The sequence below is a fragment of the Phyllobates terribilis genome, unplaced genomic scaffold (assembly GCF_046119375.1).
Source record: "Phyllobates terribilis strain yellow unplaced genomic scaffold, ASM4611937v1 Scaffold_36__1_contigs__length_13169755, whole genome shotgun sequence".
In the NCBI taxonomy this organism is placed as follows: domain Eukaryota; kingdom Metazoa; phylum Chordata; class Amphibia; order Anura; family Dendrobatidae; genus Phyllobates; species Phyllobates terribilis.
The window spans coordinates 1,773,333-1,791,414 of NW_027362796.1; the positions used below are offsets into that span (position 1 = coordinate 1,773,333).

Sequence of the window (18,082 nt, forward strand, 5' to 3'; positions counted from 1 at the left end):
GCAGTAATGGCTCCGGAGCAGGAAGATAAGACCTTCCATAAGAAACGCTGCATACCAGACATGCTGACGGAGGTGGAGGACCTCAGATTAACCTCCGATCTCCTCTTTCTTTCCTATATCGGACGTCATGTTTGAGGCTGTAAATTGCTTATAATTCCCCCCGGAACACGGTCTGAAGAGAGTGTTTTCAGTGTGTGCGTTCTCTCGGTGCTATGTCCATGCCATGGCCTTCCTGTTGATGTTCAATACATCCAAAGGTGGTGTTGATTAGGAGCAGGATTGTGTGATGTAACAACCTTATGTGAGCACTGGAAACGCAAGTTGTGACAACAATGGAACGGTGCCAGAATGGGAGTTGCGTATGATTGTTTTTTATTTTAACAAGGCCAAACATGAGGAATGAGAAGAAGTTGTCCTAGTAGTGGAAAACCCCTTTAAAAAGATACAATTTTAGATTAGAATGAAAAAGGCTTCTCCCCTGTGTGACTTCTCTGAAGTTTAAAAAAAGTTGATTTCCAAGGAAACCATTTCCCACATTAAGAACATAAAAATGGCTTCTCTCCTGTGTCAGTACTTTGGTAACTAAGAAGTGATGATTTATTCACAAAACATTTCCCACATTCTGAACATAAAAAGGCTTCTCCCTTGTGTGGGCTCTCTGGTGGTCATCAAGATGCGCTTTCCGTATAAAACATTTCCCACATTCTAAACATGAAAAAGGCTTTTCCCTTGTATGAGTTCTCTGATGCTTGTTAAGAGTTGATTTATCTGCATAACATTTCCCACATTCTGAACATGAAAAAGGCTTCTCACCTGTGTGAGTTATTTGGTGATTAACCAAAGCTGATTTCTGGCTAAAACATTTTTCACATTCTGAACAAGAAAAAGGCTTCTCCTCTGTGTGAGTTCTCTGATGATTAACCAAAACTGATTTCTGGCTAAAACATTTCCCACATTCTGAACAAGAAAAAGGCTTCTCCCCTGTGTGAGTTCTCTGGTGATTAACCAAAGCTGATTTATGGCTAAAACATTTCCCACATTCTGAACAAGAAAAAGGCTTCTGCCCTGTGTGAGTTCTCTGGTGATTAACCAAATCTGATTTATGGCTAAAACATTTTCCACATTCTGAACAGGAAAAAGGCTTCTCCCCTGTGTGAGTCCTCTGGTGATTAACCAAATCTGATTTCTGGCTAAAACATTTCCCACATTCTGAACAGGAAAAAGGCTTCTCCCCCGTGTGAGTTCTCTGGTGATTAACCAAAGCTGATTTCTGGATAAAAAAATTCCCACATTCTGAACAGGAAAAAGGCTTCTCCCCTGTGTGAGTTATTTGGTGATTAACCAAACCTGATTTCTGGCTAAAACATTTTTCACATTCTGAACAAGAAAAAGGCTTCTCCCCTGTGTGAGTTCTCTGGTGATTAACTAAAGCTGATTTATGGCCAAAACATTTTCCACATTCTGAACATGAAAAAGGCTTCTCTCCTGTGTGGGTTCTCTGGTGTATAACCAAAGATGATTTATGGCTAAAACATTTCCCACATTCTGAACAAGAAAAAGGCTTCTCCTCTGTGTGGGTTATCTTATGTCTGATAAAACTTGATTTCAGCTGTCCCTCTGATCTCTCGGTACAGTCATCTGGAAAGAATAAAACCAATTATTATTTATGAATAACATATCCTTAAAATTTATATTGTTGAACATTTCTACTTAAACTCTCCGTAAAAATTCACTTTATGTAAAAGTTATTTACCAAGAAAACATCACAGAAAAATCAGTCTTACCAACACCAAATCAGATAACAAATGCACTAGCAATTTAGTGTTGGTTGGGTGTACTGGGGTGTCTGTCCATGTGGGTGCACTTATATAGTGCTGGGTAGCCCTCCTGATCTAATAGTATGAGCATCATCAATAGGCTAAGCCAGACACTGTGCATCAAACCTGCCTGTGTGACTGGTGTCCTATGCAAGCTTCTTCTGTGTGCATCTAATATATATAATTATCTTATCCCGTCTGTCTGTCCAGGAAATCCCGCGTCGCTGATTGGTCCGGCCGCGGCCAATCAGCGACGCGAGATTTCAGAAAAAGATGGCGGCCGTTAGCGGTTCAACTGCCGCACGGAGGTCAGTGGCGATGCAGCCAGCTGCTGGCAACATAAGTACCCCGACCGGAGGCGCCGCTGACCTCCATTCGGCTACCGTCGGGAGATCAGCGGCAACGGGCATTATATGGGGGTTATGTGACTTCCTGCATGGGGCATTATAAGGGTGGGGGGGATGTGTCTTCCTGCATGGGGCATTATAAGGGAGGGGGGGTGACATCCTGCATGGGCCATTAAAATAGAAGGGGGAATGTGACATCCTTCATGGGGCATTATAAGAGAGGGAGGGGATGTGACATCCTGCATGGCGCATTATAAGAGAGGGAGGGGATGCAGGACATGGGGCATTATAAGGGAGGGGGGGATGTGACTTCCTGCATGGGGCAGTATAGAGGAGGGGGGAGGTGACATCCTGCATAGGGCACTAAACAGGGGGGAGGGAGACATCCTGCATGGGGCATTATAAGGGGGGTGACATCCTGCATGGGCCATTATATGGGGGGGATGTGACTTCCTGCATGGGGCATTATATGGGAGCGATGTGACTTCCTGCATGGGGCATTATATGGGGGGGGATGTGATTTCCTGCATGGGGCATTATAAGGGGGGGATGTGACTTCCTGCATGGGGCATTATAAGGGGGGGATGTGACTTACTGCATGGGGCATTATAAGGGAGGGGGGGATGTGACTTCCTGCATGGGGCATTATATGGGGGGGTGACATCCTGCATAGGGCATTAAACAGGGGGAGGGGGTGACATCCTGCATGGGGCATTATATGGGGGGATGTGACTTCCTGCATGGGGCATTATATGGGGGGGGGTGTGACTTCCTGCATTATATGGGGGGATGTGACTTCCTGCATGGGGCATTATAAGGGAGGGGGGATGTGACTTCCTGCATGGGGCATTATTAGGGGGGTGACATCCTGCATGGGCCATTATATTGGGGGGATATAACTTCCTGCATGGGGCATTATATGGGGGGGATGTGACTTCCTGCATGGGGCATTATTTGGGGGGGATGTGACTTCCTGCATGGGGCATTATAAGGGAGGGGGGATGTGACTTCCTGCATGGGGCATTATAAGGGGGGGGTGACATCCTGCATAGGGCATTAAACAGGGGGGGGGTGACACCCTGCATGGGGCATTATAAGAGGGGGTGATATCCTGCATGGGGCATTATATGGGGGGAAGTGACTTCCTGCATGGGGCATTATAAGGGAGGGGGGGGATGTGACTTCCTGCATGGGGCATTATAAGGGGGGTGACATCCTGCATGGGCCATTATAATGGAAGGGGGGATGTGACATACTGCATGAGGCATTATATGGGGGGGGTTGACTTCCTGCATGGGGCATTATAAGGGAGGTGACTTCCTGCATGGGGCATTATATGGGGGGTATGTGACTTCCTGCATGGGGCATTATAAGGGAGCGAGGGATGTGACTTCCTACATGGGGCATTATAAGGGAGGGGGGGTGACATCCTGCATGGGCCACTATAATGGAAAGGGGGATGTGACTTCCTGCATGGGGCATTATATGGGGGGGATGTGACTTCCTGCATGGGGCATTATAAGGGGGGGATGTGACTTCCTGCATGGGGCATTATAAGGGGGGGATGTGACTTCCTGCATGGGGCATTATAAGGGAGGGGGGGGATATGACTTCCTGCATGGGGCATTATATGGGGGGGGAGGTGACATCCTGCATAGGGCATTAAACAGGGGGGGGGGTGACATCCTGCATGGGGCATTATATGGGGGGATGTGACTTCCTGCATGGGGCATTATATGGGGGGGATGTGAGTTCCTGCATGGTGCATTATATGGGGGGATGTGACTTCCTGCATGGGGCATTATAAGGGAGGGGGATGTGTCTTGCTGCATGGGGAATTATAAGAGGGGGTGACATCCTGCATGGGCCATTATATTGGGGGGATATAACTTCCTGCATGGGGCATTATATGGGGGGGATGTGACTTCCTGCATGGGGCATTATTTGGGGGGGATGTGACTTCCTCCATGGGGCATTATAAGGGAGGAGGGATGTGACTTCCTGCATGGGGCATTATAAGGGGGGGGGGTGACATCCTGTATAGGGCATTAAACAGGGGGGGGTGACACCCTGCATGGGGCATTATAAGGGGGGGTGACATCCTGCATGGGGCATTATATGGGGGGAAGTGACTTCCTGCATGGGGCATTATAAGGGAGGGGGGGGATGTGACTTCCTGCATGGGGCATTATAAGGGTGGGGGTGACATCCTGCATGGGCCATTATAATGGAAGGGGGGATGTGACATACTGCATGAGGCATTATATGGGGGGATGTGACTTCCTGCATGGGGCATTATAAGGGAGGTGACTTCCTGAATGGGGCATTATATGGGGGGTATGTGACTTCCTGCATGGGGCATTATAAGGGAGGGGGGGATATGACTTCCTGCATGGGGCATTATAAGGGAGGGGGGGTGACATCCTGCATGGACCATTATAATGGAAAGGGGGATGTGACATCCTGCATGGGGCATTATAAGGGAGGGGGGGATGTGACTTCCTGCATGGTGCATTATAAGAGAGGGAGGGGATGTGACATCCTGCATGGGGCATTATAAGGGAGGGGGGTGACATCCTGCATGGGCCATTATATGGGGGGGATGTGACCTCCTGCATGGGGCATTATATGGGGGGGATGTGACTTCCTGCATGGGGCATTATATGGGGGAGGTGTGACTTCCTGCATGGGGCATTATAAGGGAGGGGGGATGTGACTTCCTGCATGGGGCATTATAAGGGAGGGGGGTGACATCCTGCATGGGCCATTATAATGGAAGGGGGGATGTGACATCCTGCATGGGGCATTATATGGGGGGATGTGACTTCCTGCATGGGGCATTATAAGGGAGGGGGGGATGTGACTTCTTGCATGGGGCATTATAAGGGAGGGGGGGTGACATCCTGCATGGGCCATTATAATGGAAAGGGGGATGTGACATCCTGCATGGGGCATTATATGGAGGAGATGTGACTTCCTGCATGGGGCATTATAGGGAGGTGACTTCCTGCATGGGGCATTATAAAGGGGGGATGTGACTTCCTGCATGGGGCATTATAAGGGAAGGGGGATGTGACTTCCTGCATGAGGCATTATAAGGGAGGGGGGGTGACATCCTGCATGGGCCATTATAATGGAAGGGGGGATGTGACATCCTGCATGGGGCATTATATGGTGGGGGGGGACAAGGGACATCCTGCATGGCGCATTATAAGAGAGGGAGGGGATGTGACATCCTGCATGGGGCATTATAAGTCCTCACTATAATTGCCCGGTCCTCACTAACACGGTTCGCTGACTGGTCGCGACCGGCGGCTGCGACCAATCAGCGATATCAGCCCCAAATTTAAACACCGTCTCCGGCCAATTGGCGCCAGATTTAAAATAAGTACGCCACCGTCGGGAGACATATTCTAGAATACCCGATACGTTAGAATCGGGCCACCATCTAGTCTTTAATACTAGGCAACCACACCCTCCATGAATTGGTAAGTTTGTGAGTGATTGCTCCATAAGTATTTTGCACCTGCACTGCCTTTATCATGGGGGTCTGCAGCATCCTGCTAGTGCATTTGTTATATGATTTGGTGTTGGTAAGGCTGTATCTTTTTCAGAGATTTTTTTTTAATTTTGCCTTATGTTAGCCGTCATTATTCACCAAGACAATAACAGTTCACAGTCTAATAGAAAACCTCATAGAAAGAACCAGTGGAGCGTGGTGTTCAACTGTTTGTTAATTCTGCCTCCAAAATATGGAATAAAAAGCCACCAAACAATGTTATGTAGGTGAAAAAATACCAATAAAAAGTTCTACTCATCTCACAAAAAAACAAGTCCTCACTCAGGTCCATCATCTGTCAGTGGAAAACCAGAGGTTTCCACATCATTAGTGGCTCAAAGGCTTTTGAAAAGCAACATGGCTTCCATAAACCAATCCAGCAATATCCACTCTCCCAAAGTCAAATCTCCCCCTCACTTCTGAGCCTTGCAGTGTGCCCAAAACACATTTAGCATCCATGTATTTGGCATTACTATAGTGAGAAGAACCCACTTAATTGATGGTGTGTGTCTCCTGGAGCACAATCTGGACACTATGTGTTGAGCAATAAAATGATATATTTGTAATTTTCACTCTCCAACATCCACAGCGTGCTAATATCCAGAAAGTGCCTGTAGAGTCAAAATAGTCACTACTCCTATAGATTAATTCACTGAGGGTTATAATTTCCAAAATGGAGTCACTTTATGGGGATTTCTACTGCTCTGGTTTTCTGAAATTTGGTCACATTAGGGCTTCTGTAAATGGTGGGTCCCATCTCCTCTGGGATCTGCTCCTGCGACGTCTGCTTCTGTCACCAGGAGCCGCCTTATTCATCCTGCAGGCGGCGCTGGTGATGGAGGAGACGTCAGAACCAGAAGCTCTGGGCGGAGCAGGCTCTGTCCAGCCAGTAAGATTAGGAAGCCTGGGACCTGTAGTACTATCCAGTCTGGCAGTATGGGTGTGTGTGCTGTCCAGCTGGAGTAATCTGCTTCCTGCTTCAGCCAATTGGAAAGCACCACACCCTACTAAAGCTGAAAGCATATTGCTGGAAGCCGCCAGATACTGCCTTGTTCTCCTCTGGTTCAGTCCTCTGTGCTCAGCTCCCGGCTTGTGTATTTGTTTCCTGTTGTGACCTCGGCCCGTTTACTGACTACTCTTGCGTCTTCTGATTTTGTATTTTCTCTGCCCTCATGGATATGACCCGGCTACCTGACCATTCTTCTTCCCATCTCACACCACAGAACAGCAGGTGACACCATCGCCCAAGCCTAGGGGTCTCTGTGTAAGTCCAGATCCATGTAGAGGGGTTAAAGGGTGATGAGCAAGGCAAACCCAGGGATCAGGAAAATGGAGTAGATGGCGCCAAGTCTGTTCGTGGTAGCCATCTTTTGAGCTGCCAGGTGACTATGAACAGTGCCCCCAATACATTGTGTCTGCGAACTATTCTATCAAGATCTGCATTCAAATAGCTAAATGGCGCTTCTTCCCTTCTTAACCTGCCATGTGCCCAGACAGTAGTGTACAACCGTATATGGGGTAGTGTCACATTCAAGAGAAGTTGGAATATTATTTGTAAGGTCCATTTGCTTCCTATTATCCTTTGTGAAGAATTCCAAAATTATCACCACATAAAGTGACACACGTCAGATTTGAAAAATGGGCCCTGATAGGAACACAAAACTGGCTGTAGGAAAGGGTTAAATCAGAGTATTTTTGGCACTAATTACTGTAGTCAAAACTGTGAGTATAGACAATAACACATCTACTGAAATGATCAAACTCAACAGTCTCCATCAGTAAATAGTGAGTAACTAGTGGTGAAACCTCTCTGGGGTAATTAGAGTATGGGGCTCGGTGGCTCTTGGCAATCTAAACTATCGTAAGGGCCAATATTTTCTGTCAGATGAATTTCATGAAGAAATATTAGACATTCAAAGAGAACTTTTTATAATAGTGCAGAGCTGAGGTGTCTTAAATTTAGCTTAGAGATACAGTATATCATAGCACAGGTGTAATGTTTTTAATATAGTTTATCACTATCCTGTTTGAAGTTAGTCGGTTTTAAAATAAATTGAAAAATCAGGATAAAGGGAAACTCTGTTGTTATTGTACAGAAATTCACACTTGGCCCTCACTGCACATTTAATGTTGTAGATCATAAAAGTAAAGTTTGGCCAGAAAGACTGGACCTGGTCTTGTAGGGACCATATGAGCACATTCAGCAGCACAGAAGGGAGAGAAGGTGGATTCATCCAATAAGATATCAGGGATCTAGGAAGGAACAGCATCATTACCCTCCGCTTTCTCTTACAGACCCATCATATTATTTTTCATCAAGTGATTTTCTAACTTGTCAGCAAATTCTATGTATGCGGTCATTTGGCTTTGTAGTTTACAGATCTGGGCAGGTAACGATCAGCGTCTACTAATCCCAGGGGGTAGGTGGATTCTCCAGGTTGTAAGTTCTATGGAAAAGGGTTTTAATGCTCAAAATCATTTGAACAGTTTTGGGTGGAGGAGAATGTTGTGGTCTAGAGGCAAAATGGTGATCACATGATTGTGATACGGCCGGACTACACCACTGATAAAGCAGCCACAGCCGGTGACTGAGAAGAATCTGTGACTTCTCTGAGTTTAGTGGTTATTACTCACCTGGGTAGTCATATGTAGGAATTTCCTCTTTACACCACTCATCACCCCTTACATATGTCTCTGTAGTGTTAATATGGGTCAGATCTTCACCCTGAAACAAATATTGTAAAAGTCACAGACAGATGAGAAGTCACATCTATGATCAGCTCTAATCCTGCCATCTCCACCGTTCTCATTACACAAGCAAAAAACACATAATACTGGTGGATAAAACAAGACTGAGCACAAGACCTTCACAGCCGTGTACACATCATAGGGGAGCTCTCATGACACCTTCTCTCCATCTACCTGATGATCCTGAGGAACATTGGGCTCTTCTTGTTTACAGTCCTGTGGAAGAAGAGGACGGGGACATCTCTCTGGTGTTGTCCTCTTACTGGATATATCTGGAGGAAACACATACAGGGACTGAATTCATTCTTTACATACAGATAATTATAGACCGTGTGTATTTAGCCTCGTCTGTTACCTGGTGATATGAGGGGCTGGAGAACCTCCATCATGACGTCTTTGTACAAATCTTTGTGTCCTTCTAAATACTCCCACTCCTCCATGGAGAAATAGACAGCAACATCCTGACATCTTATAGGAACCTGACACATACAATCATACAGTCATACCCCTGATCCTTTCATAGTATTACTGTGTAATGTCCCAGCATTCCCAGCAGTGTCACCTCTCCAGTCAGCAGCTCAATCATCTTGTAGGCAAGTTCTAGGATCTTCTGGTCATTGATGTCCTCATGAATCAAGAGGTGAGATGGAGGCCCTGTGATTGGGCTCAGGGGTCTTTCCCATCCCTCAGATACAGGGGCCTGGCAGTGCCCACTAGAGGTCTTCTTCACTACTATGTAATCCTGGTTATGGAGAGACACATTATTAAATCTCACTTCAGACATTTCCAGAGTCCTCACCTCTCCAGTTCTGTCCATCTGTTATTCCCATAGATAAGAATGATGTAATGTGACGTCATCAGAATCTCTCACCTCTCCAGTAAGCTGGAAGAGGATCTCTAGGGTAAGATGTAATATCCTCTTCGCCATCTTGTCTCTGTCCATATCCATCTTTGATGGGTCCATAAGAAAAATTCTCTTAAATGGAAGACCTTCACTGAGAGGATCTGATATTGTAGGGACCTAAATGAGAAGATGATGAGCCGATGTAACATCATAAAAGTCCTGTGTAATAATACAATTACTGGAGATAATAAAGGGAAACATATGAGGAGATATATTATTTTACAGTATTTAGATTTCTTCTTTACATCTGGTAATAAAACCTATATATTTTAGGCCACAGACAACAAGCAGTTTCTTTCTTGGAGTCTGCAGCTGAACACTTTCTCAAAGATTCATCTTCCATAAAGCTAATTCTCGTCTCATTTACCGACAATGTTTCAATAATCCACCTCAACGCGTTTCCCCAACAGGTTCATCAGGAGGCTTGATATAAGGATGATAATTCATGATGTTCAGCATAGTGTGCCTAATAGCCAGGTGCCCATGTATAAATATCCCAATTCATCCAAAACCCCTCCCAGACTAGGAGGCTCATTCCCATTCCTAGAGGTGAATTGTCACAGGATATACAAAATGGAGTCTGTCTACAATAATGTACTGCACCTACGCTACTTCTCATGAGCTAGAGGTCCGATAATGTCCATCCCCTAGTGCGATTGTCCAGAAGTGACGTGCTTTATGCTGAAACACCAGATAAACTGATTGCCGCTGCTCCACTCGTACCTGTGACTGTGCATGCCCGTACTTATCATTCCACGCCGGAGCGAATCTAGGATCATTGTCCACGATTGCGCATGCCCAGATGTCTGCGCTCCACACCGGAGTGCATATGATATTGGATCGCATTCCATCAAATGAAAAATCCTCCCTCTGAGATCAGCATCATGGGAGACTAACAACAAGTATTGCACATCCTCCCATCATACAATAAGCATGTAGATCTACTTCTAGAAAATATGGGATGGTGGCCCACAGTAAATTTCTAAATGGTCAAATTTGACCCCTATTGCATAATTAGACATACACAAGGAACACCACACTTGTTAGTTACTAAATAGTATAAGTGGGATATAACTAATAAGAAATAATTCTGATACAGAAGCTCAGATCTCTCGAAGAAGTAAAACAATATGTGAACCCCATTCTCAGGAAACTGAGTAGCAATGGGTAGAATATAAAATCCAAAAATGTAAATCAGAATATGGATGTATTCACACAAAACAGGCATAGGAAATTTGCTCCTCGAGTACCTTAGGGGCTTGTGCATCCAGTCTGGAATCCACTCGCTTTCCTTTTTGATACATCTATTGTGATCACCTCCTCTCACATTGGGTTTAACCGCCGCAATGATACAAAACGAGATGTTTCCGGTTTCACCTCGATGTGCACTGTTCATGAGTCTCACTAATTGGGGTGTCCTGACCATGGCATAAATTACCCAAATGCCCCCTCCCCCACCCTCCTCTTAGACTGCCTCTTGGTCGTTCATACAAAATCTAGGGGGCAGGTGCATGTGGCCATATATAAAAGTCCTGAGGTTTTACAGTTGGAATAATCCCTCTGGAAAAAGATTTTACCTGTAGAGGAACTCGAGAAAGATTTACATGGTCTCATCCAATTACATGTACAACTTTATCCACATCTAAAGAAACCGCACACTCTTCTATCCAGCCAAGTCCACTTGGGTGCAGGTTTTTATAGAAACTATGCACTAAACGGTCCCTAATTGACCGACCCTTTCTGAAAGTTATTGTGGGAGTACATCCCACAGCACCCTCAGGTCCCGGTTGGCCAGGGTTTTCTGAGGATATTAAAGATATGGTCACTCTGATTGTGATAAGTTCCTATTACTCGTGTTATCCCATCTTTTTCTTGCTCTCTTGGTTAGGTATGGAGGAATGTCTGTCTCTCCTGATTTTCTGCAAACAATCGTGTGGAATCCAAAATGTATCGTGGGTACCCTTTTCCATGAATCTGGTGTTCATGTCTATTGCCTGTATATTAAACTCTGTGACATTAGAGCAGTCTCTTCTCAATCGTAAAAATTGGCTCTTGGATATTGCTTTTTTTTAATGAGGATGGGGTGGTGACTATCCCACTTCAATAGTTTATTAGTGCTTGTAGGTTTATGGTAGATGAGTGTACCTAAGGTCCCATCCCCTTCATTCTTGATTAGTACATCCAGCAAAGGCAACTGGTAATATTTAAACTCTGACATAAATCTCAGGCTCACTCTATAGATATTGAGTTCCCTGACAAATTCAAGAAACTTTTCACTCGTTCCTGACCAGATGATAAAAATGTCGTCAATATATCTATACTAAACCCCAATATATGGATGCCACCACTTATGATCATCTATGAATATTGTATTTTCCTCCCACCAGCCCAGGAATAGGTTAGCATATGAGGGGGCACAACAGGTCCCCATCGCAGTACCCCTGAGCTGGTGGAAGTACTTCCTGTCAAAAAGAAAGAAGTTATGTGTAAGAGTGAATTTTAGAAGATCCTCCATGAAGTCATTATGTCTGCTACACTCTATTGATCTCGATTTCAAGAAATGTCTTACTCCTCTGATATCATCCTCATGCGGTATATTACTGTACGAAGCCTCGATATCTAGTGAGGCCTGCTCCCCTACATGAGTGTATACATGCTCAAGGGTCTATATGTAGGGGAGCAGGCAGAGGGAAAACCATTTTCCAGAGGGATTATTCCAACTACAGGACCTCAGGTGGTACTGGGGAGAAATTATACTGTGGGTGGGGGCATAATACATACTGCATAAGGGGCATAATGGGGGCATTACACTGTGTGGGGTATCATACATACTGCATAAGGGGCATAATGGGGGCATTACACTGTGTGGGGGCATCATACATACTGCATAAGGGGCATAATGGGGACATTAAACTGTGTGGGGCTTCATACATACTGCATAAGGGGCATAATGGAGGCATTACACTGTGTGGGGGCATCATACATCCTGCATAAGGGGCATAATGGGGGCATTACACTGTGTGGGGGCCTCATACATCCTGCATAAGGTGCATAATGGGGGCATTACGCTGTGTGGGGTATCATACATACTGCATAAGGGGCATAATGGGGGCATTACACTGTGTGGGGGCATCATACATACTGCATAAGGGGCATAATGGGGACATTAAACTGTGTGGGGCTTCATACATACTGCATAAGGGGCATAATGGAGACATTACACTGTGTGGGGGCATCATACATCCTGCATAAGGGGCATAATGGAGGCATTACACTGTGTGGGGGCCTCATACATCCTGCATAAGGTGCATAATGGGGGCATTACGCTGTGTGGGGGCATCATACATACTACATAAGGGGCGTAATGGGGGCATTACACTGTGTTGGGGCATCATACATCCTGCATAAGGGGCATAATGGGGGCATTACACTGTGTGGTGTCATCATACATACTGCACAAGGGGCATAATGGGGGCATTACACTGTGTGGGGGCATCATATATACTGCATCAGGGCAATAATGGGGGCATCATACATCCTACATAAGGGGCATAATGGGGGTATTACACTGTGGGGGGCATCATGCATACTGCATAAGGGGCATAATGGGGGCATTACACTGTGGGGGGCATCATACATCCTGCATAAGGGGCATAATGGGGGCATTACACTGTGGGGCCAGTAAAGGGGCCCTGTACTATGAGAACAATACGTTTCCTCCCTTCCTGTCTCCATAGTTGGGTCGTATGTATCTATTACAGGAAACAGAACAAAAACCTTATGATTCTTATAAAGGGGCAACACAAGACCCCAAAAGAGTCTCCGTGCTGAAGGGGTTAATGCCCCCTGCGCCCAGTAATGGGAGTCTCCACATACCTCCACCTGCAGAGCCGCCACCACATATATGGCTGCTCAGTGCGCACAGGAGCTGTGATGAGGTCACAGGAGGGGAGGAGTCAGGGGTCACATGATCAGGGGCCTCAGTGGATGCAGGACTCTGCTGTGCTGGTTGTCATGGTGCTGGATGAGCTGAAGTTTATGTGTGGGGTCAGGAGGGGTTTACAGTGTGGATGTAGCAGAGCCGTGTGTGTACGAGGTGCACGGAGCGGAGCCGTGTGTGTACGAGGCGTACGGGGCGGAGTCGAGTGTGTACGAGGAGTACAGGGCAGAGTCGCGCGTGTAGGAGGCAAACGGAGTGAAGCTGCACGTGTACGAGGCTTATGGGGAGGAGTCGCGCGTGTACGAGGCGTACGGAGCGGAGACGCGTGTGTACGAGGCGTACGGGGCGGAGTCGAGTGTGTACGAGGCGTACGCAGTGAAGCTGCACGTGTACGAGGCTTACGGGGCGGAGTCGCGCGTGTACGGGGCGTACGGGCCGGAGTCGCGCGTGTACGAGGCGTACAGGGCGGAACCGCTCGTGTACGAGGTGTACGGAGCAGAGCCGCGCGTGTACGAGGCGTACGGAGCAGAGCCGCGCGTGTACGAGGTGTACGGAGCGGAGCCGTGTGTGTAGGAGGTGTACAGAGCGGAGTCGAGTGTGTACGAGGCGTACAGGGCAGAGTCGCGCGTGTAGGAGGCGTACGGAGTGAAGCTGCACGTGTACGAGGCTTACGGGGAGGAGTCGCGCGTGTACGAGGCGTACGGAGGGGAGACGCGTGTGTACGAGGTGTACGGAGCGGAGCCGTGTGTGTATGAGGTGTGCGGAGCCTCGCGTGTACGAGGCGTACGGGGCGGAGTCGAGTGTGTACGAGGCGTACAGGGCAGAGTCGCGCGTGTAGGAGGTGTACGGAGTGAAGCTGCACGTGTACGAGGCTTACGGGGTGGAGTCGCGCGTGTACGAGGTGTACGGGGCGGAGTCGCGCGTGTACGATGTGTACGGGGCGGAGTCGCGCGTGTACAAGGCGTACGGGGCGGAGTCGCGCGTGTACGCGGCGGAGTCGCGCGTGTACGAGGCGTACGGAGCGGAACCGCGCGTGTACGAGTCGTACGGAGCGGGGCCGCGCGTGTACAAGGCATACGGAGCGGGGCCACGCGTGTACGAGGCGTACGGAGAGGAGCCGCGCGTGTATAATGTGTACGGAGCTGAACAGGGTGTGTATGAGGTGTACGGAGCAGAGCCGTGTGTGTATGGAGCGGAGCCATGTGAGTACGGAGCGGAGTTGTGTGTGTACAGCTGTAGAATCCCCAGGTTCGGTCGGCACCGGTTACGTAGATCTTATTGTTGTATTTTATTAGCAATTTGCTTGCTCGTCAGTTGAGATGGGTGAACCCGAACAGTAAAGTTCTGGGTTTGTTCCAAACATCTAGTGATCGGGCATGGATCCTGGAGACGGACTTCATCTAACAGCGTGAGTCCGCAGCGCTCTGACCAGTGATAACAATCTTACCGCCGATCAGAGCCTGTGTTTCCCACAGATGTTTGGGCCCCCCATTCATATGAATGAGGTTCAGGTTCAGATACCATTCGGGTACCCAAACCAAAATTTTTTAGGTGTTCGGCTGAACCTGCTGAACCCAAACATCCATGGGTTCGTTCATTACTACTCGTCAGCTAAGGTGCACAAATCTCTCAGGAATTGATGTTTTCATTCAGTTACAGTAAACAGAGGACACGTGCTGGCTGGATCTTATGAATATATAAGGCCAGACAGGAGATAGGTAAAGATAAAGCAATCATTCCATCACTCTCATCAGTGTTTCAGGGGCCTCAATTAAGCTATTCACCCAGTCACTAGGAGGAGATGGAAGCGTGCCCTTCATTAGGCCTTTCAGACGTCAGTGTTGCGTGTACGTGTGGTGTCCGTTTCCACATGTACTGGAGACACTGACACTCGTAGACCCATTAAAATGAATGGGTCTGTGCACATCAGTGTGTTTCCACGGACAGTGTATCTGTGGGCAAAACACGCTGATACGTCCATTTTTTTCTCACAGCACGGCCGCAAAACGTCTTGCACACGTGCACAGTGATGACACATGGATGACATCCGTGTGTCATCAGTATCACACGTACCGGCGCCTGGGAATCAACGGTACAGGTAGCGCTGTTCCCAAGCACCGGGTGCTGAACGCTCCCCTTATCATTGTCCCCTGATCAGCGCGAGCAAGGGACAATCTTGAAAGTAGTATTCTGCTCCCCCTGTGTCCTGGTGTAAAAATAAGAATAAAATTAAAAAATCCTTATATTCACCTGTCCGAAGATGTCCCCCACTGTAATTCACCTGACCGCTCATGGCGGGGAGAATGACTCGCTACAGCGAGCAGGCCCCTGCTCTGGGCTGAGCTCAGCGGGAGCAGAATACTACTCTCATCATTGTCCCTTGCTATCGCTGATCGCAGTGTAAGCAGGGGACAATGATGAGGGCAGCATTCTGCACCCGATACTTGAGAACAGCGTTAACTGTACCACTGATTCCCAAGTGCCGGTACTGATGGGGCACATGGGTGACACACGGTTGCTACACATATCACACACATGGACACGGATATTTCCAGTAACGGAAATATCCGAATGTGTAAAAGAGGCCTTACAGAGAGGCATTCTGGATACTGGTGCTAGATTCGTCCTGCTCGCGGGACTTGAAGAAGCAAACCGATTTGATTCTGCATGATTAAACATCAATCATTCATATAGAAATGTATGATTATATTTGATTTTTGATTTTTTTCTTGGGAGTCAAAGAATCTACTCCTTCTGGAAATGATGGAGACAATCAATGTTTCACTGCTAAACACAGTAAGTCATCCTGACCCTCTTTGTCCGGTCTGCAGTGGTCTATAGGCCATCATGTTGTAGCTTGTGATCCAAAAGTGTAATGTGAACATGCACACGAAGACTCAGAAGGATGAACAGTCCAGCTTCTCAGTGTATAAAAAGTCTCCTTACTTTTTAGTTTTCTTCCATTTTTTTAAAAGAGGCAAATTCAGTCTTGTGCCAAACTGCTCCTGAATTCTGTGCCCATGACATGATATGGGCACATACTGATTCTCTATATGCCCTTAATGTTACAATGAAGTTTTATCTAATTGATTCTATGGTAACAATGTGGCATGCTGCAACTAATGTCATATTAATAATGGAACAAAGCTCCTTGAGAAGACAAAGAAATATAGAACTTCATATTTATCAGGTTTCAACGTAATTTAATGCAAACTTATTAAAGGGAACCTGTCAGCAGGATTTTGCTAAGAAAACTACAGGCATTGTCATGTTGGGGCTGTTGCTGTTGTCCTTGTTACATGGAAATTGCTGCTGTCACAGTTTTTGCTGCCATTAGATGGAAGTTGTAGTTATCGTAAATGGATGTTGCTGTTGTGGCCGTTACGTGGAAGTTGCCGTTGTTGTTCCCGTTACATGGAAATTGCTGTTGTTGTTGCCTTTAGATGGAAGTTGTTGTTGTTGCCATTAGATGGAAGTTGTTGTTGCCATTGTTGCCATTAGATGGAAATTGTTGCTGCCGTTAAATGGAAGTTGTAGTTGTTGTTGCCGTTAGATAGAAGTTCCCGTTGTTGTTGCCATTACATGAAATTTGCTGTTGTTTTTGCCTTTAGATGGAAGTTGTTGTTGTTGCCGTTAAATGGAAGTTATTGTTGCCATTGTTGCCATTAGATGGAAGTTGTTGTTGCCGTTAGATGGAAATTGTTGATGCCGTTAGATGAAAGTTGTTCTTGCCGTTAGATGCAAGTTGTTGCCGTTAGATAGAAGTTGTTGTTGCTGCAGTTAGAAGGAAATTGCCATTGTTGTTGCCATTTGATGTACGTAGTTGCCGTTGATGTTGCCGTTAGACGGAAGTTGCTGTTGTTGTTTCCATTACATGGAAATTGCTTTTGTTGTTGACTTTAAATGGAAGTTTTTGTTGCCGTTAGATGGAGGTTGTCGTTGTTGCCGTTAGATGGAAATTGTTGTTGCCGTTAGATGGAAGTTGTTGTTGCGGTTAGATGAAAGTTGTTGTCATCAGATGGGGAAGTTGTTGCTGTTAGATGGAAGTTGTTGTTGCAGTTAGATTGAAGTTGTTCTCATTAGATGGGGAAGTTGTTGCCATTAGATGGAAGTAGCTGTCATTAGATGAAAGCCAGGGTGTGCGTTTATGTGCTGTATGTACACCAACGTAAACCAATCTCAAATTCTGTGTTTTATCTTTGTATTTTTTGCATTCTGTGCAAGCCAGGGTGTGGCCTCCCTTCCTAGAGCTGGATAATACATTTAAAGCACTGAAATCAACTTTGACACATGGTAAGGTTTTTAATATTAGACAGAGTAGGACTATCCTGAATGGGTTCAATTTGCTTTGATGGGATAGCTTTCATGCTATTTTTGATTAAAACAGTGTTACTAAGCTTTTTATTTATTTATAGCAGGGTTTATGTTCATTTTGCTTCTAGTAGTTTTTTTTTATTAGATGGAAGTTGTTGCAGTTAGATTTAAGTTGTTGTTGCCATTAGATGGAAGTTGTTGCTGTTAGGTGGACATTGTTGTTGTTGCCATTAGATGGAAGCTTCTGTTGTCATTAGATGGAAACTGTTGTTGCCGTTAGATGGAAGTTGTTGTTTTCATTAGATGGATATTGTTGATGTTATTGCCGTTAGATGGAAGTTGTTATTGCCGTTAGATGAAAGTTGTTGCTGCCGTTAGATGAAAGTTGTTGTTGCAATTAGATGGAAGAAGTTGCTGCCATTAGATGGAAGTTATTATTGCCGTTAGATTGAA

At 46.2% G+C, this 18,082-nt stretch overlaps 1 protein-coding gene across 1 annotated transcript; it reads right to left on the reverse strand.

Moving 5' to 3' along the window:
* Window positions 1–361: 361 nt before the first annotated feature.
* On the reverse strand, window positions 362–13,313 carry LOC141182778 (uncharacterized). The gene is made up of 7 exons (XM_073660885.1): window positions 13,252–13,313; window positions 9,343–9,492; window positions 9,034–9,213; window positions 8,827–8,950; window positions 8,646–8,743; window positions 8,358–8,448; window positions 362–1,638 (listed from the first exon to the last, which is right to left on the reverse strand). Exons 2-7 carry the CDS (start codon window positions 9,433–9,435, stop codon window positions 602–604), a joined length of 1,623 nt encoding a protein of 540 aa, XP_073516986.1. The 5' UTR covers window positions 9,436–9,492; window positions 13,252–13,313; the 3' UTR covers window positions 362–601.
* Window positions 13,314–18,082: the final 4,769 nt, after the last annotated feature.